General features: G+C 38.8%; 1 protein-coding gene across 1 annotated transcript in view; it reads right to left on the bottom strand.

Moving 5' to 3' along the window:
- Positions 1-9032, bottom strand: part of plg (plasminogen) — a 13009-nt gene extending 3977 nt beyond the window's left edge. Inside the window, exons 1-13 of the mRNA XM_053613586.1 lie at positions 8925-9032; positions 8657-8686; positions 7126-7252; positions 6923-7029; positions 5539-5653; positions 5316-5455; positions 4105-4225; positions 2826-2944; positions 2489-2651; positions 1712-1836; positions 1440-1596; positions 963-1213; positions 101-246 (exon numbers count right to left, since the gene is read on the bottom strand). Of these exons, the coding sequence (XP_053469561.1) occupies positions 101-246; positions 963-1213; positions 1440-1596; positions 1712-1836; positions 2489-2651; positions 2826-2944; positions 4105-4225; positions 5316-5455; positions 5539-5653; positions 6923-7029; positions 7126-7252; positions 8657-8686; positions 8925-8973 (1650 nt within the window). The 5' untranslated portion in view covers positions 8974-9032. The remainder of the gene's footprint in view (positions 1-100; positions 247-962; positions 1214-1439; positions 1597-1711; positions 1837-2488; positions 2652-2825; positions 2945-4104; positions 4226-5315; positions 5456-5538; positions 5654-6922; positions 7030-7125; positions 7253-8656; positions 8687-8924) is intronic.
- Positions 9033-15010: the final 5978 nt, after the last annotated feature.

Raw genomic sequence — 15010 nt, forward strand, 5'->3', positions numbered from 1 at the left:
AAATATATTGATATGTTCTTAATAAGTACTGTGGTAGATATATAATCAATATATAATTACTAATAAAGTCATGACACAGTGTCAAAACTTTATGACCTACATTAGACTCCAGACCCCTGTCAGGGTGCGTTGAAGGTTTAAAGGTGGTAATGTGGGGGGTTGTAGCGCTCCACTCTTGGCAGGTCACTCCTACTGCGGTCTTCGATATCGAACCTCGATAATCTGCTCCGTTGCCGATCTTGCAATCTGTTTATTTAAAAAAAATTTTTTGAAGTACAAGCAGTAATAGAAATCAAAGCCCTGCTGAATGGAAACCCCCACAAAATCAATAACGCAGTGGATAAGGATGCTTCAATTGAGGGCAAAAGTTTGTACACCCTTGGGCAAAAATAAAGAGGTCAAATTTATTTTACGGCGATAATGAAAGATCAAAACTATTTGTTCAAAAGTTTGCACTTTGCTTTGTGAATGCGATTTAAATATCATCTGCTAACTTGTATCCTTGTAATTTAATTCCAACTCATTATCTAGCGCTCTCCTATCACATCCCAGCTACCAACCGAGGAGGGTGAAAGCTACAGTAGCACATGCATGCCACATAAAGGTGTAACTTTTTTTTATTAAACAGCTGCCGTAACACACACCCTAGGGAAGCGCTATCTGCCCTCTTCCACATACCGTACATGAGCTCACAGATGCCGATGATTGGCTAGTGTTGCTGTGATTGACATGGGAGAGAGAGTAATGCCATCCTTCCCACCCAGAGTGCACGGCCAATTACACGCTCGTGAACTCTTGATCTCTGTGGCATCATTAGGATTCAAAGTCTTGGAATTTATGCTCGTTGCTAAATTGCAAAGTAGAGGCACGTTTTCATTTTTTACATCCAAGTACCATGGGGGATGCAAACTTTTGCACTCAGCTGTATAGTTTCAGATATGTTTGGTTTCATGAAGACAGACCTGTGATTTGTGAAGGATTCGGCGCCTGTGTTGGGGTTGTGGCCGTGGGGTCACGAGTGCCCTGATTGGCCTGAGAGCCCTGATAGCCCTGATTGGCCTGAGAGCCCTGATTGGCCTGAGTGTCCTGAGAGGGGAGAGTGCTACCACAGCGCTCTATCTTACAGTATTCCCAGCGCACAGATGGGTCAGTGGTGTAGCACCATGGCGCCGTGTCACCATCAGGGTTCCTGCACAGGTTCCTTCTCAAGTCTCTGCGTGATGAAAGAGAAATATGAGACATTTTTGAGTGCTTTATAGTTTGTCCTTCTGGGGGAACCCTTAAGAGTTCTATGTAGAATCTTTAACAATGAGGAAAAACTCATGTGAGCCCATTTATTTTCTGAGTATCAAAAAAATGGTTCTTCAAGGTTTCCTTGGATTTTTAAAAGGTTCAACACTTTTCAATTCAATTCATTTTACTGCATTCTTTCGCCTTACGCGTTAGGGAATGTCTGTGGTGTCTTTGCATGTTTATGAGGTTCCATAGAAGTCCAGAACTGGCACTTCTTCCCACTGATGGTCTCTGACATGACTCCACGGTACGAGCTGCCGTCTCCTGTGTAACAGTCCTCAGCTGGAGCAATAACTGGATCTTCTGCAAACACATATGCATTATATTAATAATATATAAATAGTAACACACTCATCATGTGTTTGTGTGTGTGTGTGTGAGAGAGAGAGAGATGTATGACGATGTACGGAAAGCCGACCTGGGCGTGGCTCGGTACCACAGCTCGGTATATTGCAGTACTCCCAGCGGGTTTCTGGGTCGGTGGTGTAACACCAGGGACTCCTTTCGTTGTCAGGGTTTCTGCAGTAGTTGTTATCCAGACCTCTGAAACAGACACAAATAAACGTTTCCATTTACAGTACAGTGTTATTCCACCGCTGTGGTGCCATTTAGCTCTTGTAACTTAATCTGAAGCTAAGAAAACAAGCGTCTCAGGAACCATCATCAATCAAATTAGTAAGCCCGTTCCCAAGCCAAACCCAAACCTCCTTCGTGCTTGACCGTCGAGTCCATATGTTCATATGGATCATGAGCAGATCCTTTCTTTCTCCACACTTTGGCCTTTCCGTCACTCTAGTAGAGATTTGCCAGAGGTGGCCGACCTCTTCCGTGTCTGGTTGCACACTAGTGGTTTATTTCTTTTTCAAGACATTCTAAATGGTTCTATTGGATATGCCCAATGCTTGCGCAATGGCTCTGATCAATGATTAGAAGATCTCTCAAAGGGGCTGAACTTCACTTCATAACCAACTGCCAGTTCCTTGAAAAATCTTTGGATGGGTAACTGTTCTAAAGGGGTTGTAGATAGACGCATTACCAAAGAACCAGACAAAAGAACACTGCGAGATGAAACCACTTTTATCTGTCCATCTTAACGATTGTGTGAGTATTAAATGCCTAGACGCGTGTAAACGTTACAAACGGCACCTTTAATTGACGACACGTTATTGATAGGCAATTACACGTTGTTCCTCACTTGCACGGGTAGTTCTCTGGTGTTCTGGAATGCTTCTGAGGACTCTGAGATGACCACGCTTGGCAAGTTTTCCCTGAGGTGGTGACAGCAATGTGGCCTCTGTACAAGTTCCCGTCACCTGTAGTACAGGTCAGCTCTGGTGCGATGGTTGGAGGAGGGGATACTGTGGGGTTAAAAAAAACAAAGACGTGTAGAATGTGAACAGTTCAATGAAAGCATACAGAAGGCTCTCGGGAAATTATTTAACAAATAAACATCTCTCAGTCTTCTCTTATTGGGCCGTTAGTTCTGGAACGGGTGTGTTAGTTATCCGAGAGGAAAAAACAAAGGAGATTACAGCAGCGAGAGATGGGGCAGTAATCCCAGCGTTTGGATGGACTTGTGGTGAAACACCAAGGTCTTGGTTCTCCGTCTGGATTTCTGCAGAAGTTCTCCTCCAAGTACTTGTCAGGAAGACTACACACACACACACACATACAAACACACACACAAACAGCCATGTATTGAATGGGTATGAATGTAATAATTAATTATATAAAACATGGGTTCCCAATCTAAACCTAAATTATTTGCCTCACATGCCCCTGGAGGCTAACATTGAATCTCACATAATCTAAGTGAATCTCTTGCTTGTTGAAAAAGTTTGTTTTACTCATTTACAGTTTTTTTTGTTGTTTTTTTTAATCTACACAACCTTGCCTTGTTTGGGTTTTATGGCCATTTTTTTCATCTTTTGCAGTTTTGCTTACAAATGTCTTCTTTTTAAAGCAATCTGCTTTAAACATATCACACACTCGGGAAAGGGTCTGACCGTCTTACTGTCCAGATGTTAAATATTCCTCGCGGTACTTGCACAAACTTGCACTTGGATGGTCCTCCTGCGTCGTGATTTTCTTTTACTGACAATGTGAGTGTCCGTTTTAAGTGATTTTAAGGAGTTCTAATGAGAGACACTTTTAAGCACAAAGAATGCTTTCGCTTGCTAGCACTAATTTACATTTACGTACAGTATAAGATGCTAAGAACTGTTAAGTCATGACATGACCCGTCACGTCCACCGTGGACAATCCCTCCCAGACCACCAGAGGGCACCCACACTCATTAAAAAAATAAAAATAATGATTCTTTTGTTGTTTGCTTTATTTCCTCACTTGATTATGCACCCTAATAAATTACATTTCTGAGTTTTGATGCTGTGTGTGTGTGTGTGTGTGTGTGTGTGGCTTGTATTTGTTTCTAATTACACTGTGCTTTTGTTTTCATGCTCAGCTTGGCTTGCCTTATCACGCTTTGCCATAGTCCTAGTCTCTTGTTTTAGTTGTTCTAAGTTTTAGGGTTCTTGAAAGTTGTATTTTTATTAACGAAGTCTACAATTGCATCCCCCTCCCCTGGATTTCCTGACGCTGACCCACGAGTAATTCCGTCAACTTCTATCACTTTTTACTCATGAGGATGCAATAAAATGCTACAGAAATAGTGGTTTTAATTCATTGAATTGAAATCTATCATTGATGTTTGCATCACAGTCTCACGAAGCACCTTGCCGTTCCACCATGAACCCAAAGGGGTTAGGAAACCCTGATGTACGTAATGTACAGACAGTATGAAAGTCTTACACTGAGGGAATGTATCCATGGTTATGGGGTTTCTGGGAGTCCCAGCGTTGACAGGTGAATCCTGACTCGGTTTTGGAGATCTTCCCTCTGTAGTTTTCTCCACTACAGTACATGCATTCCTCTGTAGACATACGACAGCACATAATATGAGCTCTCATAATCATAGAACTTTTCCAACCCAGTCTCCTTAAAAACCCCATTCACATTCAGTTTATCATTCTATACGTTAAATCAATGTTAAAACAACGTTCTGGCACAAGCGTACACTGCTATATCAAGTATCAAACATGCACTCAAATGCTCTGTATGTGATGTTCTGCACAATCAGGCTTCTAAGTCTCATTGTGAAACGGTACGGTCGTGCGGGTATTTTTAAAAACGTGTAAAGTCGCTGTATTTTCTTTAGCCGGAAGAATGAACAAGCCTGATATGTGTCATGAAAAGCACAAACTTTATGCACGAAGTAGGCGCAATGTGTTCAAAATTTTTTTTTTTTGAAAGAGGTCAAATTATTTATTACGTATCAGTTTTTATTCAAATAGCATAGTGCCAGCAGTGGGCGGGGTTAAATGTCGTTGGCGCGGAACGCCTCGTACAGGGCGTTCGAGGGAACGTTTGATACGATGATATGCAACGTACAGTATGCTTGTGCCAGAATGCTGATATTCAACGTTTATCAAAAATAGATCATAAATAAACGATAAAACATAAGACTGTAAACAATGCATAAAAGCGTCAAATAAGTTATGAGTAGAGTGAAGACAAATAGTGAGGCGAGAACAATTCTAATGGCAGATTAGGACAATTCACCGTCGAGCCAGCAGAGGGCACTCTCCCCTGAGACTTTTAACTTCTTCCTCGGTTGTCGTTCCGATTTCCTGTTCCCAGCATATATAAAGCACAGTCTAACTGTGAATGCTGACTGTTTACCAGTTCAGTCATGGAAGTTCTACGCTGTTGATTTATCTTGCTTGCTATACCGTATATGACTCCGTCTAGTCCAGTCTCGCTGGATTTGTTCGCACATCCGATCACCGGCCTGTGTTTCTGACTTCTGACCTGTTTGAATCTGATTATTCAGTGTATGACTCCGACACCATCTTTAGGCTCTGAATTTTTTTTTTGTTGGGATTGTGTCCGTAAGCCTCTTGCGAATGGATCCGAACCCATTGTCTGAATCATCTGCATTACAGGAGAAATTTCAGTTATACCACTGCAGCTGGGGATGTCACAGGGCTCCCATCTCTTATTCACGTCCAAGGTGTAGCACCAGGGGCCATCGCTGTCTCCATCTGGGTTTCGACAGTAATTGGACTCCAGGTCAGCTTTTGGATGCGTCTTCGGCGTGATGCTGCGACGACAGTGCAGTTATCTTTCAAAACTCTTAGTCACAATCTGTTATTGTATGAATGTTATGACTTTAGTAACACATACTTTGGCTTGTGAGGATATGTACTGTCCCAGCGCTGGCACAATGTTCCTGATTTTGTCCTGCTTTTTGTCCCTCTGTAGTCGATCCCGGTTCCAGTCAGACATTCAAGTAAATAATCTGGATGGAAGAAAAAGAATGCATTTTTTTTTTATCGGGTGGCTTGTGTGAAGTCTAGAACTTTGAAGAAAAAAAAAAAGACGCCAAAATAAATCTCTCAACAATATATAGCAGATTCGATCTATGTTTAGTCGACGCTACAGTGTATCCGAGCAACGGTGTAAAGTACTTCGGTACTAAATCATTTTCTGTACATTTTAACTTCATTTATTAAGCATGGAATAAAATATGATGGGGGAAATTTTATATTACGGAATGTCCCAAAGTGTTTTATTCTGCTAGTATCACAGGAATTCGCCAACATTAAAACAGTTGGGGTATTTTTTACATTTTTTTTATTACAACAAAACTTCATACTTTTTATCCATTCATGATTGCATTTAATGTTGTGGAACATCTGCGAAATAAGTTAAGTCCTATCGCCACTTATGCGTTATAGCAGCTAGAAACCATCGATCCATCATCAGCCTCGCTTTTAATGCTCTCTTAAAGATGATAAGACAAAAATAAAGCTCGTCATGCTTCTGAAGAAGAATAAAGACAATATACAAAGTCTGTACAGAGGCTTTACCTCTGACTGTTACAAACCGCTGACACTGGAGACTCCTTCCATACTGTAAATGCTACAGAAACGTCTTATGATGACGTACAATCATCGCAAGCCAGACAAATAGCTTCGATTCAGCTGTTACTATAGAAACAGTAACGTATTAGAACGAGTGCGGTAATATAAAGCTGGGATCTGCAGCTGCGCTACTTTCAGAGCTGCTATAGGAAACGTATCAACGCCTTCTGACCAATCAGAATCCAGAGTTCAACATCAAATCCATAGTAGTTTGCGTAAATAACACAACTAGCCATTTTTCAGCGCGGACACTTTGTCTATTAGTCTGTTTGCATATAAATGTACTTCAATTTAAAAAAAAAAAAAAAAAAAATAGAAAAAGAAGAAAAGATCCCGATCCCGTGAACTTTTTTAATTGATGTGTAAAATAAATAAACAAATAAAATTCCCATTTCTTTTTTTTGTTCTGTTTGGTTCCATAAATACGTGAATTTGGAAATGACATATTAAAGAGACGAGGGGTTGTACTTAGAGCTGATGTTTAAGCTAATCTGGAAGTAAAACATATCAATAATTTATTACACTGACAAAAAGAAAACAATAATAATTGCAATTAGCTATTACAATTACAACACCACATTAGCTTTGTTTTTTCCCCCTAGTTTAATGACTCCATCTAACCAACCATCTCCCTACACACTTACCTTTCTTCTCAAACAGAGCTGTATTCATTCTCCGAAACACTGACTCTGTCTTCGAGTTGGCCGGTATTGTTATACAGTCCTGATCTTTTTCGATGAATACAAAAGACCTGAACAAGAGAAATCAGCAGAGATTTAAACATCAGCTATACCTGGTGGAGACTGTAAACCCGAACGAGGAGGTTCAGCGTGTCGCGGTGTGTTACCTGCATGTGAACAGTGTTTCTGCGTTGCATTTTAGTGCACATTGTTCTGCTGAGGTTGCAGGATACTGACTTTTTTGCAACGTGAGAATCCAAGCGCCGTCGGTTTTAACGTACGCATCTAAAGCATCTGAAACAAAAAGACACGGCGGGTTAACGTGACGGCGAGGACGCTAGTCGTGATTTATTCATAAAGTCTTAACAGAGTGACTATCTGAATACTTAATCGAATGACCTTAACTGACTAGAAACGGCGCTGTACAGTCTATACAGTGAAGTGCAAAAGTTAGCACACCCTAGCATTAAGCGTGTTAGTCATTTCATGGTTTAAGTTTGAAGGCTTCTGTATGATCACATCTTCATTGTTTCTTTGCAAAGACATGTTAAAAATGTTTATGTAAAATAAAAATAAAAAGATAAATAAATGAAAACCCTTCTGTGTAACAACTGCTGACTACTGTAATGTTTTTTTAAAAAATGTTTACTGTGAATTGATTTCATAGGTGCAGCTTCATCTTATACAAAAAAATAAAAATAAATAATAATCAGGAACAAGGAGACCTGCTCTTTCATGCAATTATCCAAACGACCAATCATGTAGCAGCAGTACAATGTATAAAATCACGTAGATACAGGTCAAGCGCTTTAGCTAATGCTCGTATCAAACATCAGATTGGGGAAATACGTGATCTCAGTGACTGACGTCATTGTTGGTGCCAGATGGGCCGCTTTGAGTATTTTACGAATATACTAATCTTATGAGATTTTCACGCACATCAGTCTGTAGAGTCGGCGCGAGAACAAAAAACATCCAGTGAGCAGAAGTTCTGTGGTCAGACGAGAACGGACAGACAAGAGCTAACAGGAAGGCTACGGTCAACAGAAAAGCATCCTGAAACTCACTGCATGTCAAAGCTTGAGACGGATGGGTACAAGAACCGACAAGAACACATCATGTTCCACTCCTGTCAGTCAAGAACAGGAATTCGGGGCTACACCGGGCACAGACAGTTGAAGATTGGAATAGAACAAGGCGACGTTATCGGCTGACTGGATCGCTGCATGAATTCAAGTTCGAGTGGATATCGAATGTAGACTTCGATATCCACTGGTTAGTTTATCTCATACCCATACCTATCAACTGTAGCACCTAAACATCCGGAAGCTTTTTTTTATACACTGACTTATCACTTTGCATAGGCGTAGGTACTAGATCGGTGTCTGATGTTTCATTCTGACAAATCACCAGAATTTATCTGCTTGCTTTAGGCTGCAAACTTGGCTGTAAAATAAACACGATGTTCAATCGTAAAATGTATTCACAGTGTAATAACGCACTGTGAGCACGATAAAGCTCGAAACGATCGCCCTGACGGCATAGGACAACGTAATTCAGAGCGCTTTATGGGCGTATCGAAGGATAACAATGTCGATTATACAGTATGAAATGAAGTCGTACACATTCAGCAGTGCGATATATGAACCACGATCTCACTCAAGTGTTGATCGTGCTCGGATTATACCATAACCATACCTGTGATCTGGGTCTGAACTTTAAGGACACCTGTTAAGGAAAGAAGTTATTAGTTGTGCTAATATACACTGTTCAGCGAGCACAAAGTTACAAACAAATATATACGCATAAAAATTCAGCTCGGTTAAAAACCTACTTTAAATGTAATGAAAATGTAATGCACTAGTCGCTACACTTTACCAACAGTACATAACTCTACCTGAGAAATATTATTATTATTATTATTATTATTATTATTATTATTATTACTCTTAATCCACAGTCTCACCTGCGTAAAGGAAAAGACAGAGAAGTAGAGTTGTTTTGCGGACGTCCATGCTGTAACCCTAACACACACTGATTTCAGAGCAGGTTTTGTCTCATAGGCCATGTCAATAAGACAAATAATCATCGGTCAATCATTTTCTTAACAAGGACATAGAACAGAGTTCATGTTGTGTTTACCGGACCTACATTTACTGTTTGGGATCACATTTGCCCATTCAGTTGTATATATGTATATGTATATATGTATATATATATATATGTGTGTATATATTCTTGTGTGTGAATGTCTATTGAGAGTTTGTCCCCTGTGTAATCATTTTTGCATTGTTTCGCTGTTGATATTTTATCTCTAAAAAGTGGACAACCGATCTCATCCTCCAACGCCGTCTCGTCCGTGTTTATCCGAGAGTTAGAGAGTCGTTATACACGTTAACACTTCAACTTATCAACTTGGACGAAACAAGCAAAGCGTTTAGCACAAAATCCAGACATTCAAAAAAATTTTAATAAATAAAGGAATAATAATATAGAATGATCGAATCCCCATACATTTTAAAGCTACACTTTCAGCTCTGAGTCTCAAATCAATAAGTTAATAACTAACCTTTATCCAAACTCAATTTGCCAAACATCCAAGTTTTCGCAAGTCTGGACACAATGTACAAATAGAGCTTGAGGCAGAAAAAAATTCCACCACTACTGAGTAAAATGTCCTTACTTATCCCTAGTCTGTTTCTATACAGGAGGTTTGTAAAGTTAAAATACTAACTGTTTTCTGTTTTAGGGAAACGATTGTGCCGGGCTTGGATTCGTTGCTGAGATTAGCTAACCGATTCATACGATATATTTATATTTATATTTATATTTATATTTATACCACAGGGCTGTTTATTGGTTTCTTCATTCTGATTGGTCAGAAGATGTTGAAGGTGTCTTTTTACATTACCTTTATATTTATATTTATATTTATATTTATACCACAGGGCTGTTTATTGATTTCTTCATTCTGATTGGTCAGAAGATGTTGAAGGTGTCTTTTTACATTACCTTTATATTTATATTTATATTTATACCACAGGGCTGTTTATTGATTTCTTCATTCTGATTGGTCAGAAGATGTTGAAGGTGTCTTTTTACATTACCTTTATATTTATATTTATATTTATACCACAGGGCTGTTTATTGATTTCTTCATTCTGATTGGTCAGAAGATGTTGAAGGTGTCTTTTTACATTACCTTTATATTTATGTTTATATTTATATTTATACCACAGGGTTGTTTATTGATTTCTTCATTCTGATTGGTCAGAAGGTGTTGAATAATTTTCCATAAAAGCAGCTCGGACAGTAGTGCAGCTTCAAGCAATGTGCTTATTCTAATACGTCAGTGTTTCTATAACAGTAACGAATTACCGTACACAGGGACTTGTATAGCGAATGAACAGATTGAAACCTGTGTAAGTGTTCGATATGGTGACGATTTTGAGGATGAGATGTCTATTGAACTCATGCGCAGAGGCTTGTATTCCGAACCACGAGAATCGCTATCTAATAATAAAGGTGTTGTGAACAGTGTCAGTCGTCGACATGGCGAAGTTTGCTGTCAGGAGATGTTTAACGTTTACGGAAGGAGTCTCCAGTGTCAGAGCCTTCTAACACTTTAACAATGCAGGAAAGTCTTCAGGACAGAGGCGTTTGTGGTTTCTCTGGAACATAACAAGCTGCAATTGCTGCCTTGTTAACCTTGAGAGAGAAAAATAAAGAGAGAGAGAGAGAGCGAGAGAGAGAGAGAGAGAGAGGCTGGTGAAGGAATGACTGTTTATAGCTGATGTCTATACACTTCAACATTCCTAACTGTTGTCCTTTCATATAATATACAACGCTAAAGGCCTCGGAGAACACTATTTCATCCTGCTGTATACTTGTATACGGCTAGAATAACTTGTCTAGTCTTATCATGGATAACGAAAACAAGCTTGTGAACGTTCTGCGACGTTAAATGTAACTATAAACAGATAAAAGCACGATGTGTCGTTCATTAATAGATCAAAGACTTCATCGTTGGCAAATTGCTGTCGTATAAGAGGAATAACACTCTTTAGGATGTCCTGTTATAGAAAAAAATATATAAATTCAGTGACTCTGCATCGTCAGAGCACATCCCGAGGGTTTTATTCCTTACTTCAAAGGTTTACATTAGCCGTATCTCTATTTATGACATGAGTGTGTGTGTAAAGATCATAGATTGGGACTGGGACAACACCAGAGGAGAAATAAAACAAACAAATCTAAAATCTGTTTACTTCAAACTCACTTATTATGCAAGTCAAAGGGCAGGGTTTTTTTTTTTTTATCGTATTAGGGCGTTGCTTAGGCAGTAACACCTGACTGATTACGAATAAATACTGAGTAGATATTTCAACTTCTCTAAAGATGTCAAAAACCAGAGCAATATTAGGAAATCGCACAGTAATATTTCACTGTTATAGCGGCCGGCGTGCCGTGTTGCATGTTACTGAGTAGCCACAAAATAAATTCGCATACGTTCCATGTCCGTTTTACGTGAAATTAATCACGTGAAAAAATCAATCACACGCTATACCGAACATGTGAATATCTAACATGTGGAAATCATGGCATTCGAGGAAATCACGTGAGAAAACCACGTGGAAAAATGCGGTTGTGAAAAGAAGCGAATCACGTGAGAAAACCACACGGGAGAAATAAAGTCACGTGGCCTACGTGTGGAAAAACAAAGGAATACGCGAGGAATAAATAGCCTGCATCCTGTGACAAAATCAGATGTGAAAATGAAGGGGGGAAACTAGGAGAAAATAAACGTATCCTGTAAGAAAGTCGTATTTTGAAGACGTGACGAATTAACGTGAAATCAAGTGAGAAAACCGTAATGGGGGGGAATAAAACCCTGTTTTATGGGTTATGCGCCCTGCGTGTAAAGCATTGGAAATAAATAAATAAATAAATAAATAAATAAATAATGCATGTAGATATGTGAAAAATGAAATTGTGAAAATTTTTTCAATCACATGTAAGTAATAAAGCCGCGTGCGCGACGTGTGAAAAAAAAATGACATAAAATAAGTTACATGTGAAATGTGAAAATAATTTAATCATGACAAATATTATTATGTGGAAAAAAAAATATCTGGTGTAATTAAACAAAACAAACAACAATTATTGTGTGTGTGGGGGAGGAGTAAAGGAAAAAAAAACACTTGCACTTTATTGGAAAAATGTAAAAAATATATAAATATAAAAGCATGTGTGTGAAAATGTTTCTTTTGTGTAAGAGGTGTTCTGAGATACTTAGATACTTATTAGTGTCTCTGTTTGAAAGACGATCCTCAGACAGAAGAACAGGCTAGTTAAGTAAAGCTGAGAAGTGAAGCGGTGTTTCTAACTCCTCAGCGTCCTCTACATGTAGTGTTTACAGTTACTATAACTACTGAACTCCAGCTGGCCCAGTCAAGACTACTGACTCATACGGAGACAACAATTCTCTAATTCACTCTTCATTAAAGAAACTGCAGAGAGGGTAGGTGTGTGTGTGTGTGTGTGTGTGTGTGTGTGTGTGTGTGTGTGTGTGTGTGTGTGTGTGTGTTCCCGCTGTTTTTTAATCATCGTGTAGTTGTGTGTAATAAAACGTAATATGGAGTAAAGATGAATGAGTTTGTACACTTTAAACTTTCATCCATCCTGTACGATTGTATGACTGTATGACTGTATTCCTGCTGATTTGCTCAAGGTTTTGCTCTATGTGTATATTTCTCTGTGCTCTTAGTGTCTGTATACAACACACAACACATGACATATAACACACAACACACAACACATAACACACAACACACAACACATAACACAGAACACACAACACACAACACATGATACAGCTGTACAGGGGTGTGCTCAGAGCTTCATCTCTGTTTATTAGTTAATAAAGAAGTGACATCACAACCCTCTTCATTTATACATGTAGGTGTGTGTGTGTTTGTGTGTGTGTGTGTGTGTGTGTGTGTGTGTGTGAGAGAGAGAGAGAGAGAGAGAGAGAGAGAGAGAGAGCTTATTTCCTTTTCATTGACAGCTTTCAGGAACATCATCCTAAAACTTCTTTGTTTAAGCTTCTATTTCCTTTTCCTAAACATCATGCTTTGTTTGTTTGTTTGTTTGTTTCTTTCTTTCTTTCTTTCTTTCTCTTTGGTTTTACTTTCTTTTATTAAACATCATGCTCTTCCTTTCTTTCTTTTGAACACTTTATTTTATTCTTTTCTTTTAATTGAACTCAAGGTTTTACTTCCTTTTATTGACCATTGTACCTTTCTTCTTAGTTTTTTCTATCTTTCTTTTTATTTCCATTTATTAAACACTCTTTCTTTCTTTCTTTCTTTCTTTCTTTCTTCTTACTTCCTTTTATTACATGCTTTCATTCATTCGTTCCTTCTTTTGTTTGAACACGTTTTCTTTTCTTTCCTTTTATTAAAGGCCCTTTCTTTCTTTCTTTCTTTCCTGCTTTCTTTCTTTCTTTTGTACACCACTTCTTTTTTCTTTTTGATATTTTTTTTTAATTAAGCATCATTTTTTTCTTTTTTCTTTCTCTCATTTCCTTTTATTAACAATTTCTCTCTCTCTCTCTCTCTCTCTCTCTCTCTCTCTCTCTCTCAGTTTCTTCAGGTCAATGTCGGTGAGAATCCCTCCACCCGGGAGATGTGCTGCAGGAGCCGACCCTGAGAGCAATCCTGAGCCGACTGGGGCTCCTGTGAGTGAAGAGAAGATAAAGCAACAGCTTCCTCCTGCCGCTCAGTCACTTCCTCCCTGTGACGTCCTGCAGGGGGCGCTGCACTCTCACCTGAACCAACATGGCTACCAACTCCCACACAGCCCCAGCACCTCCCGAGAGGTCAGGAAGATAACTTCCTACTCACACATTTTTTTTTAATGTATATTTTTTAGCATGTTTATTGGGTCATTGGGCGCATTTTGATTCTTTAAATTCTTTTAATTATATTCTAATCTTTGAAATATAGTATATATACAGTATCAGGCTCTGTATAGCACTTCATATACAATATGAGAATAAATTTAAATAAATGAATTAGTTTAAGTCTTAGTATCTTAGTAGATCACCTACAGAATGCCAAGAATTATGCTGTTGTTGTTATTGTTGTTGTTGTTGTTTTAACCTAATCATATATTGCTTCATATCATGGTGTTGTTTGTCTCTTATTTCCTCATAACAAGACACCATGTTGGAGGTTATCTTTAGATTGGATTAGATTAGATTAGATTAGATTGCAATGTGTCTCATATGCATGATCTGTTCATTATTTTTAACTCGTGTGCTTTTGATACTACTTTTCACCTAAAACCCCAGATATTATCTCAGGACTTCGTGAGGTTTACACATTTCAATTTTATTCTCTGATAGAAATCTCAGTGTGTGTGTGTGTGTGTGTGTGTGTGTGTGTGTGTGTGTGTGTGTGTGATATTAGCCTTTAATTAGTTCTCGGTTACACATGCTAATCAGAATGTATTGTAACTCTGAATGACTAGGATCGTTTTCAGTAGTTCACCGTGGTAACGATCCGGAGTGGTGTGTTTGTGAAACTGAGGTGTGTGGGGTTTTCTTTAGCAGCTCTTACAGATGCAGGTGAAGCAGCTCCAGAAAGCTCTTCACGAGCAGAAAGCATTGCTCAACTTCCTGAGCCCAGGTGAGTCCACAACACAAAACATGGCGGTTAAACACTGTGATTAATTATTATTATGAGACATTTTATTATTTAGCTGGAAATGATAGTTAACCCTAACCCTAACCCTAACTAACTTCACTAACTCTAGTCATTGGGATGTGAATGATCATGACTGAGAGGAAATTGTTGTCCTTGCTTCCTTCTTCGTCAGTGCCGCTTCTTCTTGATTCTGATTGGTCAGAAGGTGTTGATTCATTTTCTATGACAGCAGCTCTGACTATAGTTCAAATCACACAATTATATTAAAGAGATTAGATCATTCGGACTAATAAATTGTGCTGTGAAAAATTAGTTGATATGGTGAAGTTTGCCGTAAGGAGAC

The sequence above is a fragment of the Ictalurus furcatus genome, chromosome 25 (genome assembly GCF_023375685.1).
Source record: "Ictalurus furcatus strain D&B chromosome 25, Billie_1.0, whole genome shotgun sequence".
NCBI classification, from domain to species: Eukaryota; Metazoa; Chordata; class Actinopteri; order Siluriformes; family Ictaluridae; genus Ictalurus; species Ictalurus furcatus.